Consider the following 27,010-nt stretch of genomic DNA (forward strand, 5'->3'; position numbering starts at 1 on the left):
TGTGAGGGTCATCCACGTAGAGACTCTTTTTAGAGCAGACGGCACAAGCTCTAAAAAGTCAATTTTTCTCTTTGTCAGTCAAGTTGAAAAGAGAAAAAGAGAAAGAACTCGAAGCTGTAAAAGTTGTTGAAGGAAAAAAAAACTGTTGAAAAACTCAATAATAATGGAACAAGGAAAAAACTGAGCAGAGCTCAGTGGAGACTCCCTAGCACAACGTGCAGTAGAATATCTGAAGGTGTGAGATTCTCTCAGGAGGGTTCTAGAGGGTGAGGCTAATCTGATTGGTTGTTGATTTGATTTGGTCTCTTTTACAAAAAGAGGTGGATATGTTACAAAACTAGAATGGGCCTAGGCCTGGTTTCTGGTTTGTAATGTCTTTGCATTGCTATTTTTATATATACCAGAGACTCCCATCTCGATGACTGGGAATGATTCAAGCATGTGAATCTATGAAAGTTCCAATACTGGAGTAATCAACAATTACCACTGGGAACTCAAGGAGGATAGTAGTGGGTTAATGACTATGACTAGAAAGTAGGAAGACATTTTCTTTGAGTGGTTAAACTAGGACAAAGAAAGCATTACACAATTTTAGGCTAGACTAGAACCTAAGGGCAGACCCAAGTAGCTACGATGACAAATTTGTACTGCAGCTTTAAAAAGCTCAGACTTCAATTCTAATACTCCCAGGGGTGTACAAATTTAGTTGCCACATGAAAGTATAAACCTTAAAAACACTAGTATGTTTTGCTTCACACAACAACTTAAAATATAAGAGCAAAGATATAAGCACATTTCTTTATTTTGGAAAAACTACCACTTACCAGATGTTGAAGATGAGACTGTTGCACTAGTTGTGTTGGCAGTGGATGGTGTGGCAGGTATAGGGGTAAAAAGGAACCTCTGAACTGTACCATTTGGCATCGCTGCTTGCATTAACTGCTGTCCTGGGCCAGGAATTACAGTAACACCTTGGGGAATCAACTGTAGCTGGCCTGTAGTTTGACCTTGTCCCTGAATTACTACAGTCAGACCCTGACTTCCACCCTAAAACAAAAAACAAAAAAAGAAAGAAAAATCACACAATTGTTTAAGTATTTTTCCCACTCACAGCCTTTATTGCGCAGAAAAATGTCTGGCAACATAATTTGAGTATTTAAACAGTTATATCCCAGTGAGAATAACTGAGTTTGAGGCGATTCACATGTGATGCATTAATATGCTGTTAAGTCTTGGAAACAGAAAAGCATCTTCTCTTTGTAGGAAAGCATTTTTTGGCCATCGCTCACGAGGACATTGTAGGAAGCTTGTTATGTATTGTACAAATGTAGGGGCACAACGTGCAAATAGTCCAGATGACCCATATTGGTTTAGAAGGCTTAAATTAATAACCTCAAGTGCTCTATTTGTGGTAGTGTGGCAGAGCAGTTTAGACTTATCAGAGGGTAGTGTTGAAGCATGTGTTGTAGACACAGAGTCAATAAGCATTTGCAATGCAATAGGTCTCGCATTTAGGCGAGTTTGTGCTATTGACATTGCAAATAACAATGCCTTTTATTTTTGTTTTCGTTTTTAAAACATAAATAAAAGGCATTGTCATTTACAATGCCAATAGCTTAAACTCACGTAAATGCGAGACCTAATGCATTGCAAATGCTTGTTTAGCTAATCTCAGTGGCATTTAGACAGGCTGGATCAAGGGTCTTCGTAACAAGCTTCTCCAGCGTTTCTTCCAAATGATTTGGACCAATACATTTGCCGTTGGAATTAGAGGTAGTCATCAGTCTCTTGCTGTTAATTTTGTAGACTGGAAGTTTAAAGCAGCCTATTAGAGTATTACTTATCCTGATTGAACCAGGTGAGTGGAAAATTACATCTAGTGAATATTCACCTGTATGAGGGGTGCTCATGTCAGCCTGAACACAAATGAGAAAATTCATCTTCACTATATTTGCAATGTCTCGCAATCTCATGTCGACTTTGTATAGATTACTAGGGGTTTCATGGTACGCGACGCAGATCTGCCATCTATTAATATATTTCACAGTTTGAGGAGGGTCCAGGGTAGAGGAGGGTGCAGGGTCTTGTGTTGACAGCCACCTAAAAGGCACTCTGCCCTCAACAATTCCCCACACCACCACTTCCCAAACAAAATCAAAGGGTCGCTGAGGTTATCACCGATGTCCTGGGGTGCAGTGGCAGCTGGCATCTATGGGGTGGGCGGGGGGGCACGCATGCAAAGAATATGTAAAAGAAACACTTACTTACAGAACACCTCATCCTCCGGTCCAGACCTCCTCTTTCACTGGAACTGGATGCACCAACTCCCTTGGCCAATCCTGGCGTTGCTCTCATGCAGCGTGAGAGCAGCGCTAGGATTGGTGAGAGAGGCCTCACTCGGCGCTCCACAGCGCTCTAGAGGCTTTGGCTTGCTCTAACACAACTGTCTTAAGACAGCTGGGTAGATGGCTGGGTTAGACCTGTTTAAAGTGTGCATGTGTGGCTGGCCAAGACATGCGCACTTTAAGCAGTGCACAGCCAGCCTACCCTCCTCCCTGCTGAGTGACATGCACTCAGCAGCAGCCCTGCTCCTTTCCTGACGCTCTGTTCTGGACGGGGCACAAAAAATAAAATGGTAATAAATTACCATTTTACTTTTAATCTCTCAGGCTTTAGGGGGCTTTTAAGTGGGGAGACGCTTCTCCGCTCTAATGGAGGAGACGCTTCTCCGCTCCAATGGAGGAGACGCTCCTCCGCTCCAATGGAGTAGCCTCCCCTGCTGGTGTGTTTTTACAGCCTACAAAGATAGGCTGCAAAGTAACTTTGTGCAATGATTTCCATCTTGTCTTTCCTTCCACCATGTGGTATCGGCTCCTCCACAGGTGACTGTGTGAAGGGAGCAGAAATCCAGTGACTGTGTGGGTTGGCAGATCTGGTGACGCAAAACTGTTTCAACACTGCATTCATGTCAATTTAGAGCAAACATCCTATTACATGTGAAATTTAATTGAGTGTTTTGTTTGTGACAGAGACATAACACAAGCAGGGTCCCACCGTTCAGAATGGTCCATTTCTAGACAAGGCTATGAGTATATTCTGCAGGGTGGACTCATCATGTTTTAATACGCCACTGTCTCGCAAAGCTTTTTCCTTTCCTTCTTACTGTGCGAGCTCCCACACTTAGTGCAGAAATCTGAGACAGGTGTGTTAACTTGCCCATCTCCTGTCAGATGAAGTAGAGACAGCTTGCTCACAAGGGGGTGAAACAGTTGTTGAAATCCACTCTCCGTAGCCGTAGGGACGTGTCAGGGAGGACGCAAGAGCCTTCTGGGAACGCAATCAAGGCCACTATGTCATACAGTGCCTCCCCCACTCTTGATATAGAGGTCTGGAGAGCCTTCCGCTCGGGTTTCCAAAGTGATTTATTTCAACTCGAGGCTTGGTTTTAAGATCTTCTTTGAAGGCCATTATTCAGTCCAATTCTCTTGAGGACCGGCGGTGACAGCCGGCAAAAGTACCAGTGTGAATAACTGTCAGAAGTGGATTTGACAACTGAATTGCTTATGTCATATTTCAATAAAAAATGTATTGGACGAACATAGTACTCTTTTGTTAAAAACGTGGATTTTATTATTATATGTCACATCCCTCCTGTTTGTTTAAACTGTATAGGGCTATCAAGGAAATGATCGAAAGGATTTTTGTAAATAAACGCCAAAAATCTCATCAATCTACAGCCAAGACCGCCAGCAAAATGTGTTTTCTTCTATTTACAGTCATACTTTAATGGGAGGGTATGCCACTTTGTGGCTTAGCGCTGCTTGTCTTGTAAATGAAGGGACTCAAAGTCTGGTTCAGTCCTCTTCTGTAAAAGAAACAAGCGCGGCCGTAATCGATTCAACATGTGCAAGCGTACGGAGGGACAAAAAATGCACGCGCATGTGGACAACCTGACGCCATCTTTGTCCCTCCATACGTGTGCACATGTTGAATTGATTGCTAATGCCAGCGAGACCTAATAAATGAGATACACTCAAGAAGAAACTAGACCAATTTAGAAAAATAACAGATTTTTATGTAATTTAGACACCAAGATCACCGGAATCGGGTAAGCACTTTCGGAGATAGAATTGTTTATAGAAATAGAAAATACAGTTGAATAACGGAACTTGGTAATATTATCCAATGAGAATAACAAACTGCATAGGTACACTTGCAAATGGTTATGGGGGACAACATTAGGGACTTAATGTGCTTAGGGGCCAAGCTCCAAGAACCACCAGCAGTTTGGGTTTACCGGCCTGGGTGCAGAGGTGCTGGTCACATTGGTAGCCTTGAGCGCTATGCGTCAAAGTCAATAGCAAAGGTACCTGAAAGGAAAGGTTGCAAATGGGGACAAGGCCAGCAGAACCCAAAAGGGGGCTTCACTTTAGAGGGTGTCTGGGGCACAGGGATATAGTCAGTTTCTATGAACCCAGGCTGAGGGGCTTGGATGCAGAGGTCTTTTGACCAGTGGTTGCTGTGGTTAGAGGCTCTCACTTGGCTTTGGTGACCTGGAGAGGGAGAGAAAACACAACAGCAGGGACACTCTCGGAGTTGACCTTCGTGATCCTGGAGTCCACCGCCAGCAGGTCGGTTTGGCTTTGGTAGTGGCCGGATTGGACCCACAAAAATCTTTGCCCGTGGTAAATGCTCAGCTACCCAGGGTATTGGTGCTGGGACGACTCTTGGAGGGCCTGTCGTCTTCTAACTCTGCAGGGAAACGGACCTGGACTCATGGAGCAGCAAAGGCCTCTTCCTGGTGAGATGCTCCTTCAGTGACCCATGGTCGGCAAGCTGAGGTACAGGACAAGCGTGGTCATGCCTGCAGCTGCAGGTGAATGGCTCCGCCACACCAAGGGAGATGCTGCTTGGTTGTTGAAGCGCTGGACAGTCCACAACAGGCTTGGGAGGATGCACAGCTTTTGGATGAGCTTGGCCAGTGTAATTGCCGCGGTACCAGCAGCAAGGCAGGGTTTAGTGCCAAGTTCAGGGTAAGTCCTCAGTTCTCGCGGTGACTGCTTTCTTCTGTTCTCCTTCAGTTCCCAGGTAGTCGAACGGGGCTCCTGGTTCAGGGAACCACCTAAATAATGAATTTAGGGGCATTAAAGGGAGTGTAAAGTAGTAGCCAATGGGCTACTTGTCCCCGGGATTCCCAGTTTCACCAAAAACAAGATGGGGAAACCCTTCTTTGAGAGCCCACTTCAGGTTGACCACCTTAGGGGTGTGCCTAGCCTGATAGTGTAACACGCCTATTGACTAGCTCATTTTCCTGCCTTCTTGTCGCCAAATGGGCCCCAAGAGCCTTCTGAGCAGGGGGCCAGAAGCTCGCCTGTAGTGGCAGGCTGGAAGAGTCCAATCAGCGAGCAGACTAAATGACTGGTAGGTTTCAGGGGCTACCTCGAAGGTGCCCTCTGGGTGAATGTCATTATAAAGCCAACACTGGCATCCGTGTGGATTTATTAAGACAAGGTGTTTGATATCAAACATCATTATTTTCAGTGAAGCCATTATTTAACTGGGTAACTTGTAATGACCAGTGCCCAGTACAGATGCTTAAGATCGCTTTCTTATCACTTGCAAAGTCATGGCAATGGAGCCAGACATCACAGGGGTATATCCGCTAATGCAGATATGTTCTCACATATATTATAATGCACCCTGCCATAGGGCTCTAAATATGTTGTAGGGGTGACTTACATATAGTATATGCAATGTGTATGGGCATGGCACACAGGGATTGGGCCATGTTGTGTTTTAAAAATGGTTTGCACCATTTCACACATCCTGCAATGGCAGGCTGCATGCAGCTTTTGTGTGGTTTCCTTTGGGTGGCACAATGCACGCTGCAACACATACAAACCCTCTTTAGTACCCATTGCCTGGATACCAAAGGTACCTTTTATTAGGGGATTACAGGGATACTAAAGTCCTTGCCAATTGGGTTACAATTAGACATTTACCAGTTTTAAGGGAAAAGCACTGGCACAGGGGGACTGGTTAGCAGGGACCTAACACACTTTCAGTTGAATAGCATCAGTACTAGGGCAAAATATTACAGTGTTTGAGGCTCATACCTCCAAATCATTCTTTGAATGTATTTTCTATTTCTACAAAAATCTATAACTCCCGAAAGTACTTGCGTGATTCCAATGAGCTTGGCGTCTAAACATTTATTACATTTTTAAAAAAAAATGTAACAGGTCTCAGAGTTCTGTTTAGTGTGGGCCTCATTTATTGACTCTTGCGTGTACAACAAATGCTTAACACTAACCTCTAAGCATAAGCTGCTAGACCACAATATCACAAATAGAGCACTTGGAATCAAAATGTAAGCCCTGTAAACCAATAAGGGTTGTTTGTACTCTTTGCATGGTGTGCCCTTACATTGGCACTACCACATAAAATGCCAGGAACCTACAAGTAAGCTGTGTGGGAATCTTGAAAGCAGTTGCACCCTATTTCACAACAGAATGTTAACCTCATGAAATGTTTTCAACTGTGTGTGGGGTGCAGACATGACTTGCATGTTCGCAGTGAAGGAAAGCAAAAGTAAATGGTCCTCTTCATATGCTCTGAAACTGCCTAAGAGAACTTCCCTTCTAAAGGGAATTTCCCTTCGCCACAGAGGGGTCACATATACAACTGGTACACATGTGAGTCTCTGCACCAAAGATGATCATGACAGTAAGTTTTTTTAATCTTATGTAGCGTATGTGAACCAAGGATGGCTATAAGTAATTGACAATGCCTGTGACCTACAACAAACTAAAGCTTTTGTTGTGCTCTGGATGTGGATCCTGCCACCTTCAGATCAATCACTGCCAGTACGTTGTTGTGTTTCAGCGTTGGAGTAACACCATGTAGCTCTGCTATTTTGAATGGGGTAGTGTGATTGACAAAAGGTGCTTGCTCATAAAAGCAGCTCTTTAGAGACTATACCCTTCCCAGATTCATAACCTATACAAAACTGTACTACTATCAACCAGGCTGGACTTTAGAATTTTTTTTTTTAATTCAAAGATAGCACCTATTTTTCCCATTCCATGTTTTAGATTTCTTTTAACAAATGACAAATAAATGATGTTCTTTAATCTTGGGGAGATTGGGGCACACAAATCTTCTGGATCTATTTTATCCTTATTCTTTTGTTCAGTGTTGCTATGCAGCCAACCTCAAATAAGGGGAGGAACATTCATGCATCTGGTGATCATACCCTCAATAGAAAACAATGGTTGGGAGTAACTTTTACTTCAACAAGGAATACTCCAGAGATTCATAACTACTGGCACAGAATAAAAACTTGTACTCGAAAGTAACAGATGATTCAAGTGGGCATAACCAAAAAGAATCCTAAGAGAGGGCTGCTTTTTTTGTTTTTTTAAACAATCAATCATCATATACAAGCAGTAATATGCACAAAAATATCTACGCAGGTTTATGCCAATATACCTTAATGAAAAAACACTGCAGCATCAGCCTTACCTTTAGTAGGTTGGGCTCTCAGGATTCCTGGAAGGATTCCCAGTTAGCTTTTATTAGCACAACATCACACCTTCAAAAATGCATCTGTATAAAGACTTAACTGGCTAGGCCCAGCTTCCCACTGGCACAGGAATCGGATCTACAGTTTTAAATGAACAAGTTGCATACCTTTGGTAACAATCTTTCTGGTGGATACAGTATCTACCTACATATTCCACAGCTAGATCTGAAAAAGTTGAAGTAGCTCTCCTGCACTGATATGTGGCGTTCAGCTGCCCCTCTGCACCTGGTACCTTCCTGGAAGTGACCCTACTGGAGTCATGTACGGCTGCACTGAAGTCAGTTCCTCATCTATTTTTTTACATGCCCTAGGACGTGGAGATAAAGGCAATACAATTTCACCAATAGTTATGCAGTGCACTAATCTAACTTCGAACCTTATTAACATGGTAGCTATCAGCACTCTTCAAATTGGGGAAGCTGGAGGGATCGATGAGGAATCTGCAATTTGACCAGAGTATTCACCAGAAACTTATTACCAAAAGATTGTTACCAAAGTTAAGCAACTTGTTCTTCTGATGGATACTTTACCTGCAGAGTCCTCATATTTTGAATGAATACCACAGCAGTGCCCCTCCAGGTGGTGGGTCTGAGGATATGGTCCCACAGGAAAGTTCTGTAGCACAGATCATGCAAAATCACCATCTCTATGTACTTCTGAGTCTAAGCAGTAATGCTTGATAAACATATGGAAATAATCCACATTGTCACCCCTATGTCAGAGATCGGTACACATCTGGATAAGACTGAAAAAGTTGCTTTTTCGTCCTGGTGGAGCAGGGCCCAATAGCTTTAGGCAGTTTCTTCTTGGCTAGGGCTTAGGAGATATTAATGCAAAGCAAAGTCCTCTTCTGGACAATCTGCCCATTTTTTGGTGCTCACATAGCTTACGCAGAGCAGGGCGTTTCTAGGTGTTTTGCTGCCCTAGGCAAGAATTGAAAAATGCCACCCCTCCCTTTTACTACCATCACTCTCTCCCCCTGTCATCCAGGCTAGAAGAATTAATGCATTAGATATTCCTAAACTGCAGTTGCTATCGTTTTAATTGTAGGGCTCCGTGTGGTGCTGCTTCATCTCTGTTCCACTCGTGCCTGTTAAATTGTTTTTAAAATTGTAAGTGTTCCTATATTTCGCGATATACATCGCCTGCCTCACTTACCCGCACTGTAAAAGAATTGTACACACACTGCTTTAGCGTGACGACTCCCTGCTCGTCCCGGCACCGCCATCTTGGGCGTGTAAACCGGCTTTGGTGCCACTATTAGTCGCCATCTTTAGAAGGCGCTCTAGCGGTTGGGGAAGTCAGCGGTCACCTATTTAAGACGCCCAATGCAAGCGCGCAGCCTAATGACTGAGGATTGCATTGAGTGACAGAAAGAGTGATTGTGTGCAGTTACTATCGTTTTAATTGTAGGGCTCCGTGTGGTGCTGCTTCATCTCTGTTCCACTCGTGCCTGTTAAATTGTTTTTAAAATTGTAAGTGTTCCTATATTTCGCGATATACATCGCCTGCCTCACTTACCCGCACTGTAAAAGAATTGTACACACGCTGCTTTAGCGTGACGACTCCCTGCTCGTCCCGGCACCGCCATCTTGGGCGTGTAAACCGGCGTTGGTGCCACTATTAGTCGCCATCTTTAGAAGGCGCTCTAGCGGTTGGGGAAGTCAGCGGTCCCCTATTTAAGACGCCCAATGCAAGCGCGCAGCCTAATGACTGAGGATTGCATTGAGTGACAGAAAGAGTGATTGTGTGCAGTTACTATCGTTTTAATTGTAGGGCTCCGTGTGGTGCTGCTTCATCTCTGTTCCACTCGTGCCTGTTAAATTGTTTTTAAAATTGTAAGTGTTCCTATATTTCGCGATATACATCGCCTGCCTCACTTACCCGCACTGTAAAAGAATTGTACACACGCTGCTTTAGCGTGACGACTCCATGCTCGTCCCGGCACCGCCATCTTGGGCGTGTAAACCGGCTTTGGTGCCACTATTAGTCGCCATCTTTAGAAGGCGCTCTAGCGGTTGGGGAAGTCAGCGGTTACCTATTTAAGACGCCCAATGCAAGCGCGCGCGCGCCGATGGCGCGCCGGAGGCGCGCCAGAGGCAAGCCCGTCTGCGCCCGTCCGCGCCCCGGTCGCCCCCAGCGCCAGCAATGCTGTTCGGCCGAACTGCCAGCCAGAACGAGTGACATACAGCAGAGCACAACTTGTACAGCTAAATCCATCAAGGGGACATAAGCCAGCAAGTGCTAGTCTTTCTTGCGGCTTAATAAATAGCCGCTCGCTTGTTAAGCATTCCTCTGAAGTATTCAGCCTTCTGGAAGATATGGATTTAGACGCTCTTTTCATAACAGAAACATGGGCCACTACTGAGTCCACTGTTAGTCTGAGTGGGGCCTGTCCTAGTGGATTTAAAATCCTTCATAAGCCTCGTAGCTCGGGCAGAGGGGGAGGAGTGGGCCTGATTTTCAGGGATACCTTGGACTTCAGACCATATCAGATTGATGAGGTTGGCGGGATAGAAATTATGGGCTTTTCACTTCAATCTCCTAGTGGGAACCTACTCACGGGGATGCTCTGTTACAGGCCACCGGGCGCAGCCACACAATTCCACCTTCTAGCAGATACTATCACCAATCTAAAAATTACTCACACCAACATGGCTGTATTAGGTGATTTTAACCTCAGTGAGGACGGAGGCCTCTGCAGTCAACTGAGGGACCTCCTGTACACCTGCTCCAACTTGAACCTCCATCAACTGGTGGCTAGCCCCACCCATCAGAAGGGACACATTTTGGACCTGATCTTTGCCAATCCAGCTACAACAGAAGTATTTAATATAAGGCCCCTGAATTGGACCGATCATTTTCTTATCCACCTGAGTATGGCGTTGCCTTGTCAGAAGAATCTGCCTAGTCAGCAGAGCCTTTACAGGTTGGACAGAGAATGGGCCAAACTGGCAAAAGCTGACCCTCCAACTATATCTTTTGATACCAGTTCTTTTTCTCCTAATAAGTCCGTGGAGGAAAATTATAGGTCTTTCACGGAACACATAACTAAGCAATTGGACCGCACTATTCCCATAAAGCCACTAAAGAAGGCCAGCAAAAGATCAGCGCCTTGGTATAACGAGAAGCTGCATCAACTTAGACTCTCTCGCAGACAAGCGGAGAGGAAATGGAGGAGAAACTACTCAGAGGAAGATAAAGAAGAACTAAGACAAATACAACTGGAATATAAAACCCTCATTCTGAGATCCAAGGCAGATTTCTGTGCCAACTCCAACACTCAGGCTCCCAATGGGTCCAAAGCTCTTTTTAAGATCGTCCGTGACCTTTTTAACCCGGAGTGTTTGAGCAATAGATTAGCCCCCTCACAAACTCTATGCAATGAAATCGCCTCCTTTTTCCAGGAGAACATTTCTAACATTGTAAATAATCTGCAGGTCAGTATCCAGGAGGGTCTTGAGGAAATAATTAGCCTGAATGACGGAGATCTACAAGCGACCGCTGTTTTGGACAGCTTTCAGCCACTTTCCCAGGAAGCTTTTGATAATCTGACGGAAAGTGTGTCGTCTGGCTCTCCCCTAGACCCTCTCCCCCATAGAATATGGAAGCGCTATGGCCGTGACACCTTTCCTTGGTTAAGGATGATCTGCAACCAGTCCCTGACGGCGGGGTCTGTCCCAGACTGCTGGAAATTAGCAGTTGTTACCCCTCTGATAAAAAAACCGAATCTGGACCCTTTGGTGCCAGCTAACTTCAGGCCCATCTCTCTTTTGCCTTACCTGGTGAAAATACTTGAAAAATCTGTTAGCAAGACTCTGTCCCAGTTTCTGGAGGAGAACTTCTTGCTTGATAGGGACCAGTTCGGATTCCGTCCTGGCCACAGAACCGAAACAGCTCTTACTACCATGCTGGACCACCTTCGTTTGCGAGCCGACAACGGGAATGCCATGATTTTAGTGCTTCTCGATATGTCGGCAGCCTTTGATACGGTGAGCCACCCGGTCCTGCTGGAAAGGCTGAGGCAAATAGGAGTAAAAGGTAAAGTGCTGCAGTGGTTTCAATCCTACCTAGAAGGTAGGCAACAGGTAGTCACTATGGCACCCTTCTCCTCTTGCAGGTCCCAAGTTGCGCACGGGGTGCCGCAGGGATCTGCAATAAGCCCTATTCTTTTCAACATCTACCTGCGACCCCTGTTCCCATTAATTAAATCCTTCGGCGTCAGCTTGGTGAACTACGCTGACGATACGCAGTTGGCCTTCTCTTTAGAAGGGGATGAAGCACTCTCCATGGACCGTTTCCATCAATGCATGTGCCAGACTTCGGAGTGGCTAAGAAGGAACTCTCTCCAGTTTAACAGCGGTAAAACTGAGGTGGTCTTCTGCTCACCATTTAGGATCCTTAAACATCTGCCCTCCGAATTCTGCCTTGCACCGGAGGAAGTACCGATTACACCGGTCAGGAAGGTTCGCAATCTTGGGGTGATTATCGACGATGACCTCCAGATGGTATCTCAGGCCAGCAAGACCGTCAATGTCTGCTTTGCCCTGTTGCGGCTGCTTCGTAGCATTCTACCTCTGCTCCCTAGGGAGTCACGAGCTACAGTGGTACGCAACACGGTATTAAGCAGGCTCGACTATTGCAATTCCTTATATCTAGGGGCCCCGCAGTATATCCTCCAAGGATTGCAGAGGATTCAGTCAGCCGCAGCCAAATTAGTGCTTGATAGGCGGCGCTGTGCCTCGGCTACCGAAGCACTGCGGGATCTGCACTGGCTTCCGATGAGGCAAAGGGTCTTCTTTAAGTCCCTCTGCATGACTTTCAGAGCAGTACATGGACTGGGACCTGTCCCCTTGCAGGATAAGTTTGCACGCCACTTACCAAGCAGGCAACTTCGCTCTTCAACAGCTGGTCTACAGGTGGTTCCGAGATTCAAGCGCGCCAGGGTAGGAGGAAGAGCCTTCAGCATAGTAGCGTCTGGCATGTGGAACAAGCTCCCTGCAAACCTGAGACATTGTAAATCCCTATTTGAATTTCGCAAGGGACTTACGACCTGGCTATATCCTACAGCCTAATCCAGGCTGGCCCCAGGATCCTCCTCTGTCACCTTCTAATGCCGATCTTTAGTCATAAGCGCCAGGATGCCCGTAGGGCGACAGCCGCGCTATACAAGTTTCACATCAATCAATCAATCAATCACCATAGAATATCCACCAGAACCAGAAGGGAGCCAGAGTTTTTTAAAGCACTGTGTCATTAGGTGGCACTGTGTGGCTCTGTGTTGGCTCCATACCACCCAGGAAGGGACGGAGCAAAGCTGTATTTAGGCACTAACCATTTGTGCTAACAAGTTACTTAACTTGGGTAACGCCTTATCTCAGAGGGACTGTATCAAGTCACTAAATGTCCTTACTTTTGAAATATCCCCTGATGTCAAATGGATCTGTAAATATTTTGTGAGCAGTACCCTGCATGCCGGTAGGTGGTGCAGTTCAGTTGCGCGTGGCGTCATCAGCGCTGAAAGTGACGTCCGCTGTACCTATATAGGCGCAAACCAGGCATGCTGAAGTCAGTTTCTATTTGCGACTTTCCACGCCAGAAGCATGTAGCAACGATGTACACTGACCACTGGTGTGGACAACTTGGGCCCTGAAAGGGGAAAGCCCTCTCCCTACAAATCTCTTTGAAGAGCGGGGAAGATGGGTGCGTCAGTTAGGAATCTGTGGTTTTGCAGCGTGAATCTTTCTGGATTCACTATGCTGTGCATTATTCCGCGATCAGGTGGTTGGGTCCGGATTCGTAGTCTCTTTTTTTTTTTTTTTTTATTGTAGCCCAGGTGGGCGTCGACGTCCCACCATTTGGTGCACCTCTCGTGACGTCGTCGTGCTTCCTGCGGAAGTCCCACCTTTGGGGCGCCATCTTCAGATTCTTTTTTCCGCCGTTGGGTCTGGATCGTCATCGAGAAGCTCCAGAGTTTTAGACGAAGGAAGGAGGAAAATACGCGATTTTCATCGAAGGAGAACTTTTAGAAGACTACAGAGAGAAAGGTATTACAGCCGGGACGACGAAGAAGGAGGGGATCCTCGAAATTCTTCGACGCACATAGGAAAATGCGCACTCAGAGGCTCTGAGCGCAATGGACAAGACACCATTCAAGTTCTGCCCTAACTGCCACCACAAGTACGCGCAGAAGGACCAACATCCGGTCTGCAACCTTTGCCTGCCGTTCAACCACGAGAGCAAGGACTGCAACGCCTGCTCCGCCTTCGCGCCGAAGACTCTCCGGGTGAGAGAACGTCAGAGGAGAGCCAACTTCAGCATGGAAGGCAAGGGTAAGGCCCCGTCGCTGTACGATCTGGGCCTCTCCACCGACGATGAAGACGACATCGCCGAGGGACCTGATGTCTTCACGGTCGCAGAGACCGATAAGAAAACGCCTGACGAGGTAAGAGACACGTAGAGTTCAAAACCACCGAAAGGGCCCCGAAAATCGGATGGTGACTCTCGAAAAAATGAGTCAAAGTCCTCGAAGGAAACACCGGCGCCGAAAATTTCGACGTCCGCCAGTGCTTCAAAGGACAAAAGGCCGAGCGGATCCTTCGACAAGGACTCCCAGGGGCCGAAGACCGCCGAGAGGCAAAGTTCGTCGAAACAGGCCCACGAGGTGGGACGTTCGGCGACGAAAGACAAGGCCGCGTCGACGCAAGCTCTGTCGAAGAGACCTGCGGTCGACGCCGAGCACATCTCAAGCATGGAAAAGAAAAAGAGAAGGCTCGAGGCGGAGATGGAGAGCATCCTTCAGAGGAAGAAGGAGTTCGATGAAAAAATGAAACAATTCAGAATCTCAACGGTCCCGTCGACGGAGGTCGTGGAGAAACTGGCGAAGAAGGAGATTTCGACGCCGAAGAGCAGTCGAGGGGTCCTGAAGAGGAGGAAGAAGGAACCTACTATGAGGGAGAAGGTGATGAAGAGGATCAGCAGTCGTTCTACGGCTCGGCGCCGTTGATGAGCCAGGAGCTGGAATGGCAGGACATCGACACCGAAAACCCCGAAGAGCCCGTGGACTCGTATCCTTCGAGGCCTTCGCCGCCTGACGACATCGGGGCGTACAACATGGTCGTCAAGAGTGCTGCAGCAGCCTTTGGCGTGAAATTGGACGAGGAGAAGCCGAAAGCAGACTTCCTACTCGAAACTCTGCTTCCCATACAGACAAGGAGCCAGTTCCTCCCCATGCTCCAAAGCGTGATGAACCAAGGGAAGGAGGCGTTTAAGGACCCTGGAACATACCGGTCCATCACACCCAGAACGGAAAAGAAGTACAAGCACTCCTCGCAGGACCCTCCTTACATCAAGGGATCGGTTACTGCAGATTCCATCATTGCTTCCACGGCCAGGAAAAGAGCCAATGTGCCGGCGACATCGGGGCCACCTCCTGATAAGGAGAGCAGAAAGATGGACCTCACTGGAAGGAAGGTGAAAAGAAACGCCGCAATGCACTGGCGCATGGCAAACTCAAACGCGCTACTGAACAGACACCAGTACCAGCACTGGGATGAAATGGGGGAACTAGTCAAGCATCTCCCAGAAGAGTACCGTCAAAGAGCTTCCCATCTAGTAGAGGAAGGGAAGAATATCGCCAACTCATGCATCAAGACTGCATTGGACGGGGCGGAAACTTCGAGCAGACTGATGGCCATAGGGATCACTGAAAGGAGACAGGCTTGGCTCAGAATTTCTGGATTCAAGCAGGAAGTCCAGAATAACATACTGAACACCCCTTTCAACGGTGAAACGCTGTTCGCGGAAACTGTGGACGAGAAGCTCACCCAACTGAAAAAGGAAAATGAGACAGCAAGATCCATGGGGGCCCTGCAATTCAAATCGGAGACCCTACGGAAGGGGAGGAACCAGCAGGGTGCGTCGCACCAGACATTCCAACACGGGCAGCAGGGTGACAGTCACAGCCAGCAGGGACAGCAGAATTGGCAGTACCAGCCCCGAGGCCAGTCCTTTCGAGGGAGAGGAAACGGATGTGGCCAAAGGAGGAGAGGGGGAGATCAACCCTCATCTAAGTGACTACACACGCAAGAGGACGATCACCCACAGCATACCCCGAAGGGTGAAGCGCAGTGTAAAAACCCCAAGGGGGTTACACAAAACAAGCGCCTACGAGCATGCAACACCGGTGGGCGGAAGACTGGGCCTCTACCTACAACAATGGCAAAAAATAACCTCAGACAAATGGGTTATCAACGTCATACAGCACGGATACTGCATAGAGTTAGAGAGAAGGCCTTCAAATAAGAAACCAAAGAGAACACAACGCTCGGGCCAAGAGCTCGCTCAACTCAGGGAGGAGACACTTCAACTACTAAAAAAGAGAGCCATAGAACCAGTGCCATGCAGAGAAAGGAACAAGGGAGTGTACTCAAACTACTTCCTTGTACCAAAGGTGGACGAAACACTAAGACCCATCCTGGACCTAAGGTTCCTAAACAAGTTCATAAAGACGCAAAAATTCAAGATGACATCACTACAAGAAGTGCTACCCCAAATGCGAGGCGGAGACTTCATGTCCACCGTGGATCTCAAGGACGCATACCTGCACATCCCAATGAACAGGCGACACAAAAACCTGTTAAGGTTCAACATCAACCAGGAACATTACCAGTTTACAACCCTAGCATTCGGCTTAAAGTCAGCCCCAAGGGTTTTCACTAAATGCCTTGCAGCAGTAGCAGCGTACCTACGAAGGGAAGGGATTCATGTGTACCCTTACCTAGATGACTGGCTAGTCAGTGCGAGGAGCACGCAGAACGGGTGACAAGAACACTAACAAACCTGGGGTTCTCGATACACTGGGGGAAGTCATCGATAGAACCAGAGCAGGTGAAGATCTTCCTGGGGGCGAAGATCAACACCATAGACGGAACGGTGATGCCCAGCGACAGAAGAACAATAGCCCTGCTGAACGAGACGCGTCTCTACCAGAAGGGGCGAGTTCTGACAGTGAGAACAGTGAGCAAGATCATGGGGATGATGGCGTCATGCATCCACCTAGTCCCCAATGTACGGCTTCACATGAGACCATTCCAAGAATGGCTGCAACAGCAATGGTCACAAGCAAGCGGGAGTTGGAAGGATCTAGTGGTTGTTACGCACGCAGTGCAAGAGGAGATAACATGGTGGAACAGGGAGAACTTAACATCAGGAAAGACCTTGAAACCACCAAACCCAACTGTGACCAATACCACGGACGCCTCACAAATAGGATGGGGAGCACACATGAACAAACTCAGGGTGAGGGGCCTGTGGACTCCGACAGATGCGGTCAGACACATCAATTACCTGGAATTGAAGACTGTCCTGCTAGCCCTGAAGGCCTTCCAGAAACAGCTATACAACCAGAAAGTGTTGATACAGATGGGCAATACCACTACCATGTTCTATATCAACAAGCAGGGAGGGACACAATCGTTCCCCCTTTCCACTCTGGCACAGGAGATTTGGAGATGGGCCATCCCACTCAAGATAGACCTGCTGGCCATACACCTACCAGGGAAGGACAATGTGGAGGCAGACTGGCTCAGCAGACAGACATCGGCATCCCACGAGTGGGAGCTCAATGGGCAGGAAACACAGAGGCTATTCCAAAGGTGGGGAACACCGACAATAGACCTGTTTGCAACACGCCTGAATGCAAAATGCCAAAACTTCCCATCCAGACAACCAGAACGGCAATCGCAAGGGAATGCCCTATGGATAAGCTGGTCAAAGACATTTGCCTACGCTTTTCCACCGATACCGCTGTTACACAGGGTGCTGGACAAGTGCAGGACCAGCAACATGACACTGATCCTAGTGGCACCACAGTGGGCAAGGCAAACTTGGTTCTCTCAAATAGTGGAAATGGCACAAGGCACTCCTCACAAATTCACAAGAAGAAAGGACCTGCTCTCCATGCAGAACGGAGAGGTACTGCACCCAGAACCAGAGAGCCTCAGCCTGGCAGCATGGCTCCTGAAGACTTAGAGTTTGCGCACCTAAACCTACCTCAAAGCACTATGCAAGTGCTGCGGGAGGCAAGGAGACCTACAACACGAAAATGCTATGGGGAGAAATGGAAAAGGTTCACAATATGGTGCAGCAGAAATAAACTACTGAATAAAATGACAACAGAGTCAACGGTGCTTAGATATCTCACACACCTGCTAAAAAGTAATCTATGCTCATCCTCCCTAAGGGTACACCTGGCGGCAATCGTGGCTTACACACGAGGGGAGAGAGGAGGAAGTCTCTTTACGTCCGGTAGTAAAGAGATTTCTGGAAGGGGCGAAAAGAATTGCGCCTCCAAAGAGGATGCCGCCGCCGGCATGGAACCTCAACGTGGTCCTAACCGAGCTTATGAAGGAGCCGTTTGAGCCCATCCACAAGGCCACGCTGCAAATGCTGACAATGAAAACAGCCTTCCTGGTAGCGATAACCTCGCTGCGCAGAGTGAGCGAGCTGCAAGCTCTGACACTGCAAGAGCCATACATCCAGATACACAAGGATAGGGTGGTTCTAAGAACGGACCCACACTTCATGCCTAAGGTGGTGTCGGCGTTCCATATGAACCAGACAATTCAGATACCAAGTTTCTTTCAAAACCCCACGACAAGCGCAGAAAGGGCACTGCACACTCTGGACGCTAGAAGGGCAGTGATGCACTACATTGAGAGGACCAAAGAGCACAGGAAGACCAAGCAGCTCTTTGTCTCCTTTGCAACTAGTTTCCTGGGTAGACCCGTGACAAAAGCCACCATTGCACGATGGATTGCACTGACAATACAATTCTGCCACAAACAAGAAGGGCAGGAGCTATCGGAGGGGCCGCGATCCCACTCCACAAGGAAGAAGGGAGCAACTATTGCCTTTCTGGCAAATACGCCCATTCAGGACATATGCCTGGCGGCAACATGGGCTTCAGTACACACGTTCACTAAGCACTATTGCGTGGACGTTCAGATGAACAAGGAAGCACAAGTAGGACAGAAGGTGCTTCAACACATATTCAACAGCCAACACTCATCTACCACCCAGCTGCCACAAAGATAACAAACCGCTACAAAGTCTATGCACAGCATAGTGAATCCAGAAAGATTCACGCTGCAAAACGAATAGTTTCTTACCTGTCTGTGTAGTTTAGCAGCTTGAAGATCTTTCTGGATTCACTAGCGAACCCACCCACCTCCGCCAGGAAGATGAGGATGGAGGAAGAGGTGGAAGGAAATGGAAGAACAGAATGATTGGAATACTAAAAGAAATTGGAAAAGGAAAATTAAGAGAACGCCTAGGGTTAAAAAAAAAAAAAGAAGGGAAAAAAGAACCCGAAGATGGCGCCCCAAAGGTGGGACTTCCGCAGGAAGCACGACGACGTCACGAGAGGTGCACCAAATAGTGGGACGTCGACGCCCACCTGGGCTACAAAAAAACAAAAAAAGACTACGAATCCGGACCCAACCACCAGATTGCTGAATAATGCACAGCATAGTGAATCCAGAAAGATCTTCAAGCTGCAAAACTACACCGACAGGTAAGAAACTATTCGTTAGACAGACTCTACCAGATAAGGAGTTACCAAAGGAAAAGAAACTTGTTCATTTGATAGAGACTTCTAGCCGCAGAATCCTTACCTTATAATAGATACCCAAGGAATAACTCCCCAGAGTGAGTCTGCGGACCAATTTCACGCAAGTAAGTCCTGCAGGCAAAGTGCCCATTCCTATAGACCTGACTGTCCAGACAGCCCTGTTTGGTAAATCTGTGCAGGGAAGCCCACGTTGCTGCCTGGCAGATATCCAGGACTGGAACTCCGCAAGCAAACGCAGTTGTGGCAGCTTTAGCTCTGGTGGAATAAGCATGCAAACCATCAGGGGACTGCTTCTTAGCCAATGCATAGCAGATTTTGATACAGAGCCCGTCCTTTCTTTGCTCTGACATACCCTAAGAAGGGTTAGTTGTCCTCCCGGAACTCTCAAGTTAGAACAACACTCTTTTTGTGTCCAGAATGTGCAGTCCCTCCTCTTTCTTAGAGAGATGAGGCAGAGCATAAAAAGTAGGTAGAGTGATGGTATGGCCTATGTGACCACTTTCGGAAGTATAGAAGTGCACGTAAGAAGCACCAGTTGGTCTGGATAGATGTTAAGATAAGAAGGCTTGGATGACCCGGCCTGAAGCTGACTGACCCTCCAGGCAGATGTTATCACCACCAGGAAGGCAGTCTCAAACGAAGCACACATCAGGTACATCAGGACCAGATTAAGGTCCAATTGTGGTATAATGAGAGGAGAGGAAGAAAACATGTTGCAAACCGTTCAAAAACCTATGTACAAGAGGGTATTGGAAAAGGGAAGGATGGCCAGGCAACCGGAGAAAAGCAAAGATTGCAGAAAGATACCATTAACAGGGCCCAGAACAGAACCCTCATGGGCAAGGGTAAGGATGAACGAGAGGACCTGAGAGAGGGGGCAGAAAGGAGATCAATTTGTCTTTCTGAACACCATGCCACAAATGCTGTCCAACGGCAGGCGTATATCGTCTTGGTGGAGGGACGATTGGCTGCCAAGATAAAGTTTGGTGGAGAACCCTCCCCTGATGCTGCAACAGAATATTTTCCCGAAGGGGCAGCCTGATCAGAGGACAGATGGCCATGGTCAACAGCTCGGGATACCAGACTCTCTGTGCCCAATCCAGGGCCACAAGGATGACTTGGGCCCGGTCATTTCTTATCTTCTTGAGAACTCTGGGCAGGAGTGGTATGGGCGGAAAGACTTACAGGAGGCCTGAGCTCCACACGAGAGAAATAACGTCAGAGCGAGAGCCGCCTTGGAAACTCCTATGTGCAGAACTGCTGACACCTCAAGTTCTCATCGGTGGTGAACACATCTAACCAAGGCTCTCCGAGCTGTGGAAAAAGACATTTGACCCTCTGTGAATAGAGAGAAACATTTGTGATCCATGAGGCATCTTCGGCTGGGTTCATCAGCTAAGACGTTCAGAGAACCTGGCAGATGTTGAACCAGCAGGGATATGCCCTGTTCCATCCACGTCCAGTGAGACACGGCATCTTGACAAAGGGTCCATTAACCCCCCCCCAACCCCACCCACCACCCCAGGCTTGTTGCAGGACCACATGGCGGTGGTGTCGTCAGTGAACACTTGCACTAGCCTTCTCGGAATAGAGGATAGAAAGGTTTTCAATGCCAATCAGATCGCTCAGAGCTCCAACAGGTTGATGTGAGGTCCCGATTCTGATGGAGAACAGAGTCCTCTGATCTCCATCTCTCCCAGATGGCTGGCCCATTCCAGAAGTGACGCATCTGCCACTACTGTCAGATCTGGTTGGGAAAGGAAGAGGGGTTGACAACCAAATCAATTGCGGTTTATTAGCGACCACTGCAAGTCTTTTGCAGTTCACTCCGAGATCTGTACCACGTCGGAGAGATTCCCCTGATGCTGTTCCCAATGATACTTCATGTGCCACAGCAGACCCCACATATGTCAGAGGGCACGTGTCACAAGCAGGATGCAGGAGGCCTTGACGCCCAGCACCCTCAGTGTTTCATCCAATCCAGGAAAGAAGCTGAAACATCTGTATCCTAGCCTGAATACCCTGGACTCGCCAGACGGAAGGATAGGTCCGAAATTACACCATGTCCAGAACAGCTCCAAAGAAAGGGAGTGTCTAACAGGGTGTCTGGTGTGATTTTGGCACACTGATAGTGAACCCCAGTGAATGCAGGAGGTTCGTCCTAGTCTGGAGGTGGGAGACAATAGCCTGGGGTGAGCCGACCTTCAACAGCCAGTCGTCGAGATAGGGGAAAAATGGCACGCCTGATCTCTGCACATGAGCTGCAACCACCGCCATTACCTTGGTGAACACCCGAGGGATGCTGGTGACGCCAAAAGGGAGCAGAGTGAACTGAAAGTGCTTGTGGCCCACCGTGAATCACAGGTAACGTTTGTGGGCAGGCAGGAAGAGAACGTGGAAATATGTGTTCTGCATGTCCAATACTACTACCATCCAGTCTCCTAGATCCAGGGCAGACAGGACCTGCACAAGAGAGAACATCTTGAATTTCTCCTTCTTGAGGAAAACATTGAGAAAGAGCAGTTCAAGGATAGGACAAAGCCCTCCGTCCTTCTTGGGCACCAGAAAGTAGCTGAATAGCAATCACGGCCTACTTCTGGCGTCGGCACTCTCTCTATGGCTCCTTTGGCCAAAAGAGCGGTCACTTCCTGACGGAGAAGGGATAGGTGGTCCTCCATCAAACTGTCATAAGTGGGTGGCATGGAGGGAGGGACAGTCTTGATGGGGAGGGAGTAGACCCTTCGGCAATTCTGCACAACCCGCCTTTCTGATGTTATGGACTGCTAGCGGGGTAGGTGATGGCGAATCCTGCTGCCCACTGGGTGTCCAAGATGATAGATGGGCAGACGTGGAGGGTTTGGAGGTTACAACTACAGGGGGGGGGGGGAGGTAGGGGAGTGTGGTGGATTGACCCGACCGCTGGCTACATGACCCACGGGGCCAGTAGGAACCGTGGCCACGCAGAGGGTGGAAAGCATGCGTACAGCGATGGCTGGATGGGTCATACTCAGCTGCATGCTCCTTTCATGGCCACGAAATGAGTGAAAGGCGGATTGAGGGTGACGAGGGGCCATAGACAGGTTAAAGGACCTTCCCTTAGCCCTGCTGTCCTTACATTGCCGAATCAGCCTAGTCTCCAAAGAGACGGGAGCAAATCAAAGGACATACCCATGAGTGATGACTGGACAGCCCCAGTAAAGCCAGTAATCCTCAACCAGTAGAGGCGTCGCAGGGCCACTGTCAACAAAACCACTCTGCCTAGTGAGCCAGTTGTGTATAGTCCACATCTAATGGTGAACTTAGCATGGCCTGGGCCTCGTCCTGGACCATAGTATACCAAAGAGCGTGGGAATAGTGGCCCAAAAGGCAAGCGGTTTTCACCCACCGCATTGTGAGGCTGCTGTAAGAAAACATCTTGCCTAAATTGTCCAGCCTCTTGGATTCCAGATCCAGAAGGGTGGTTGGGAATGTGCCAGGATTTACATGTGAAGTGGAGGCGCTTGGCCCACCAAGCTCTCTGGGGTAGGATGTTCTGTGAGGAATTTTGGGTCCCCTGGGGCGGTGGTAGCGGGCAACTGTTGTGTTCACAGGAGACCAGGCCCCAAGCAGGACATCATTTACTGCCTTATTAAATGGGAGAAGTGGCTTGGAAGGGAACATTCCGGCTGAAGCACTCCAATCAAGACATTAGTCTTGTCCGCCACCGAGGGCAAGCTAAGGTCCAGAACATCAGCCACCCTCCGCACTACCACTGCAAATGACGCTCCCTTATATGTAGCCAAGGCAAGGGGAAAAAGCATGCCAGTATCTGGAGAAGTGTCCAGTCTGCTGGCCTCACCCAGATCCTCACATCAGTCCAAAGTGTCATAAGGCTGTTATTCTTCAGGGTCCAATGACCCCCTCCCAGTCTTCCTCAAGTTCTAGCCTATAGGAATAGGGCTCAGGCTCTGGCCTGAAAGGCATGGCTCCAGTCGGGACCGGAACAGACATCGGACAGCGCCCCTCCGGTTACGTGTCGGCGGGTCCCGACAGCGTCAGCCTCAGGATCCATCCGCGCAGGGGAAGGTCAAGATGGCATGACCTGCGCCAAACCGTATCCATCTGTGGATCCTTAGGGCCTGACTAGTGCTGGAGCTGCTGGTGTGGATGCAGTAGGGGCCCACCTGAACAGTGTAAGAATAGAAGCTTTTACCAGCGTTAAAATTATGTTTAAAAGAGGAGATGAGGGCCGTGGCTACAATTTTGACTATGTTGTGTAGAATTTCCGACGGGCAGCGATCTGATTGGGCTCCTAACTTAGTGTGACCAATTAATTCTAGCACTCAGTCAAAGGTGGAAAGTTGCGGAGCTTGCTATATTGGAGGGCCAAGGAGGCAATCTCAGCGCTTGGAACACTGATAGAGCAAGTTTTATCTTATTCACTTTATTTTTTAAATATTCTGCCAGCTTATCAAAAAATGACTGGCTGGGATGGAGGACATTGGGAATATTCGGGCTGGAGAGTGCCTGAACTTTTTTTAAAAAGCTCTCTCTCGAGGAATTTATGCCTAGGATAATTTGTTCCGTGAGATGGTTAGTTTTCTCTACAATTATACATTTTTTATACTCCTAAATATTTTTATATCTACTCCTTTCCTCTCCACAATAGTAACCGCTACAGACTTTCTCTTGCCTACGGCATTTCTGTTTCTTTTTTGTGTGTATTTTTTTGGCATTTCTATTTCAATGCCCAAAGTTTGGGAGAAAACCACGGTGCAGTGGGTCTGTTCCTATGAGTTTTGATGCATTTCAAAGGCGCCAGCTTGGGGACTGCCGCATTTAATAACAACCAAAAGTAACCTGGGTCAAAAGATAGGAGCCTAATATTGCAATAAACAACACTTAAAAAGAGAGAGAAAGCACATGTGAATGATACCATCGGTGTTGAATCCCATCAGCCACTATAATTAGCGCATATCATCATGTAGGATTCAACCATACACACAGCTCTGGTGCTAGAGACATGTGTGGTGTATGGAGCCAGGGAAAGGCAAACAAGTTCACAGAATTCTCAAGCCCTGGTGTAGTATGATGTCGCTACCAAAAGAATGAAGGTGGTAAATGGTCTTAAAGCAGTGCAAAAACATACAAAGTGAGTGCAGATGTTAAAAACAACTACTGGGTCAGGTGGAAACAGGTTCTGCGCACACGTTTAAAAGTAAACACAATGTGGTGGGACCGAAGGGTAAGGTCGAAAGTACGAAGGATGTCTACACCAGAAATGTCTTTGTAGATTTAATCGTGCGTATCATCAAATGAAAAAAGGAACATGAGAACAACCAGCCGACACGTGTTTCGTCAACGGGAAACAACCCGTGACTCTTCAGGGCTGAAAAACATAAGGATGGCAGATAGCCAAGTGGTAGTCTCGATGGGTGGAAAGAGGTGAGGATATCACCGTAACGGCCGCGGTATGCAGGAAAGTGGAAAGCTTCGGAATTGGCGCGTAAGCGCAGTAAGAACACCAAGAAGTCTCTTGCTCAAATACGGCAGAGATAAAGGGCGGGTAAATCCGTTGGGATGCGTGGATGACGGGTAAGTCACTCCACAGTGAAATCGTGAGGTCCGGGCAACGAGCTGGAATCGTCTCGCGCTCAACTACTGGGTCAGTTCCACAATTTATTCATGACTGACCGAGTGATGTGGTTAAAAAACAGTGCAAGAAGCAGTTTGAAAAAATAACCGCTATTGTCCCAAAGATGGTCGCATTTAGCCACTTTGTAAAATTGGCTGCAGCTACATTTGGACCCCCCGTGAGCAAAGGCTGTGTAGCTCCAGATAGCTGACATTTAACACAAGCAAGAGAGCCACGGGAACTGAGAAAAAACATTGTAAACGGGACTCAAACAGTGTTATTCTGACAGTAATGGGAAGTAAGTATCTATCCATTTCATTCTACGTTCTCTCGTTGTATATTCATTATGAAATGTAATATAAAAACAAATGTCTTTCTTCAAAACATACTTCTCAAGTGGTAGGCCATTCATAATCTGAATTCACTGAATACAGACTTATCAAAACAGCACGTTATCTATCTTGGATCGTTTATTTAAAGGTGAACTAAAATAATTCAGCAAGCATGCTGATGGAATGCATCTCCTTCACCATTTCTTCGATAATAAAGTAAAATGGACAGTTAATATGGGTGAAGTCCTGTTTAAAATAAGAATCTGGGTAATATAAATACATTCAACTACAGCTTACCTGTCCTTGTGTCAGTTGTGTAAGTTGGGCCATCGTGAGTTTTACCTGCCCCTGCTGGGGGCGTGGGGGCTGGGGAATGGTGGCTTGTTGCTGAGCAGGCTGAACAGGTGGTCCAGGACTGATGAGCCGCTGCCCACTGCTTGAAGGAACAGTACTGGTACTAGAAACTGCAGTAGAGGGCGGCTGCCCCCGGATGATCTGGGTTACCACATGTTGTGACTGTCCTGTAGAAAAAATCAGTTTCTTGTGAGATTCTCATCCTGAACATTCAATTTCTACAAATCATGAACTTGGCAATACATATATTTGCTCATTTCTCAGCTAGTTTCTTAGGTTAAAAATGCTTAGAGGGATCATTTAGGAAGGTGATGTCAAACTGTTATCTCCAAAAGTACTCCAGAACAAACTATATTAATACATTTATAAACATGTTATAAAATACAAGATATAGTGAAAAGCTTAGTTGGGACTGTAGACATGCACATAGCACTATCAAATAGTAATGAAACAATCACATTTGATTTACTGTCACCAATAGGTATACCTTACAAAATCACAGCAGTTCGTTGCAAGTACATATTTTTTTCTCTCCAAAATATGCAAGGGGGCAGCTGAAAAGGAAACGGTCATAAGTATCCAGGGAAGAAGCAGTAACACAGTACAGCATGACAGAGTGAAAAAAACCACAAAGGGGGATAGAAGGAGACAACGAAGCAGGCTCGAAGCACAGATGAAAGAAACAAAAAAGTAGGTAAAGTGTAGAAAAATATGGAGTTGGGAAGGGCTTCTGCCTCAATTTACAAACATGCAATATTTTGGACATAAAGAAATGTGGCATTATTTGAATACGAGACAAATAAAAACAATAGAATTTTGAACACATATTTCCACAAACCTTTCACCATTTCTATTGTGCTCCTTTCTCTATGCTTCTAATTGGTCCCACACAAAGATAGTTGCTAAATGGTCAGATACAACAAAGAGATGTTGTTTACCACTAGAGTTTTGTAAATTAGTCAAATCTTCCTTCTTTTATTCACAGTTTAGAAGTGGGAGCGGCTGTGAGATTATGGCGAGAGAACTGAATGGACAATTTATGTCGAAATCTGTCACATGACCCCATCACAGTGCAATAGCTCAAATTAAGGTCAAACCACCTGCTAGGTGTCAGGCGGAATAAAAATAAGCAGGTGACGGTGACTGAAAGAAGCCACTGGTTTTAAATTAATGAATTACAATAGCCATCTACGTTCTCACTTTCAATTATCAAACTCCTTGAACGAGATTACTAACTCCACGTCATTTGGTTATCTGGCGACGGTATTGGCTAGAAACAGGCTTCCATGAATGTGGTCTTAAAGAATAAGGGGAGGTATGAATGGAAAACATCAGTCAAAACTACACATCACTTTACGGTGTGGCAAACACACAACAATATGTGAATAAAAAGAAATAAGTAGGAGGAATATATGTGGTTAACAAAGAGCATATTCCAAAAAAGGCAGCCAACACGGATTACAAAAGGCCCCTCGAACATGAAACATTACCCG

General features: G+C 47.1%; 1 protein-coding gene across 5 annotated transcripts in view; it reads right to left on the reverse strand.

Moving 5' to 3' along the window:
- Positions 1-27,010, reverse strand: part of BPTF (bromodomain PHD finger transcription factor) — a 1,440,172-nt gene that overhangs the window by 351,353 nt on the left and 1,061,809 nt on the right. For all 5 annotated transcript variants that reach the window (XM_085617259.1, XM_085617261.1, XM_085617262.1 and 2 more), the window contains exons 22-23: positions 25,461-25,684; positions 825-1,047 (exon numbers count right to left, since the gene is read on the reverse strand). In XM_085617259.1, coding sequence (XP_085473385.1) covers positions 825-1,047; positions 25,461-25,684 — 447 coding nt within the window. The remainder of the gene's footprint in view (positions 1-824; positions 1,048-25,460; positions 25,685-27,010) is intronic.

This window comes from Triturus cristatus, chromosome 7 (assembly GCF_964204655.1).
Source record: "Triturus cristatus chromosome 7, aTriCri1.1, whole genome shotgun sequence".
In the NCBI taxonomy this organism is placed as follows: domain Eukaryota; kingdom Metazoa; phylum Chordata; class Amphibia; order Caudata; family Salamandridae; genus Triturus; species Triturus cristatus.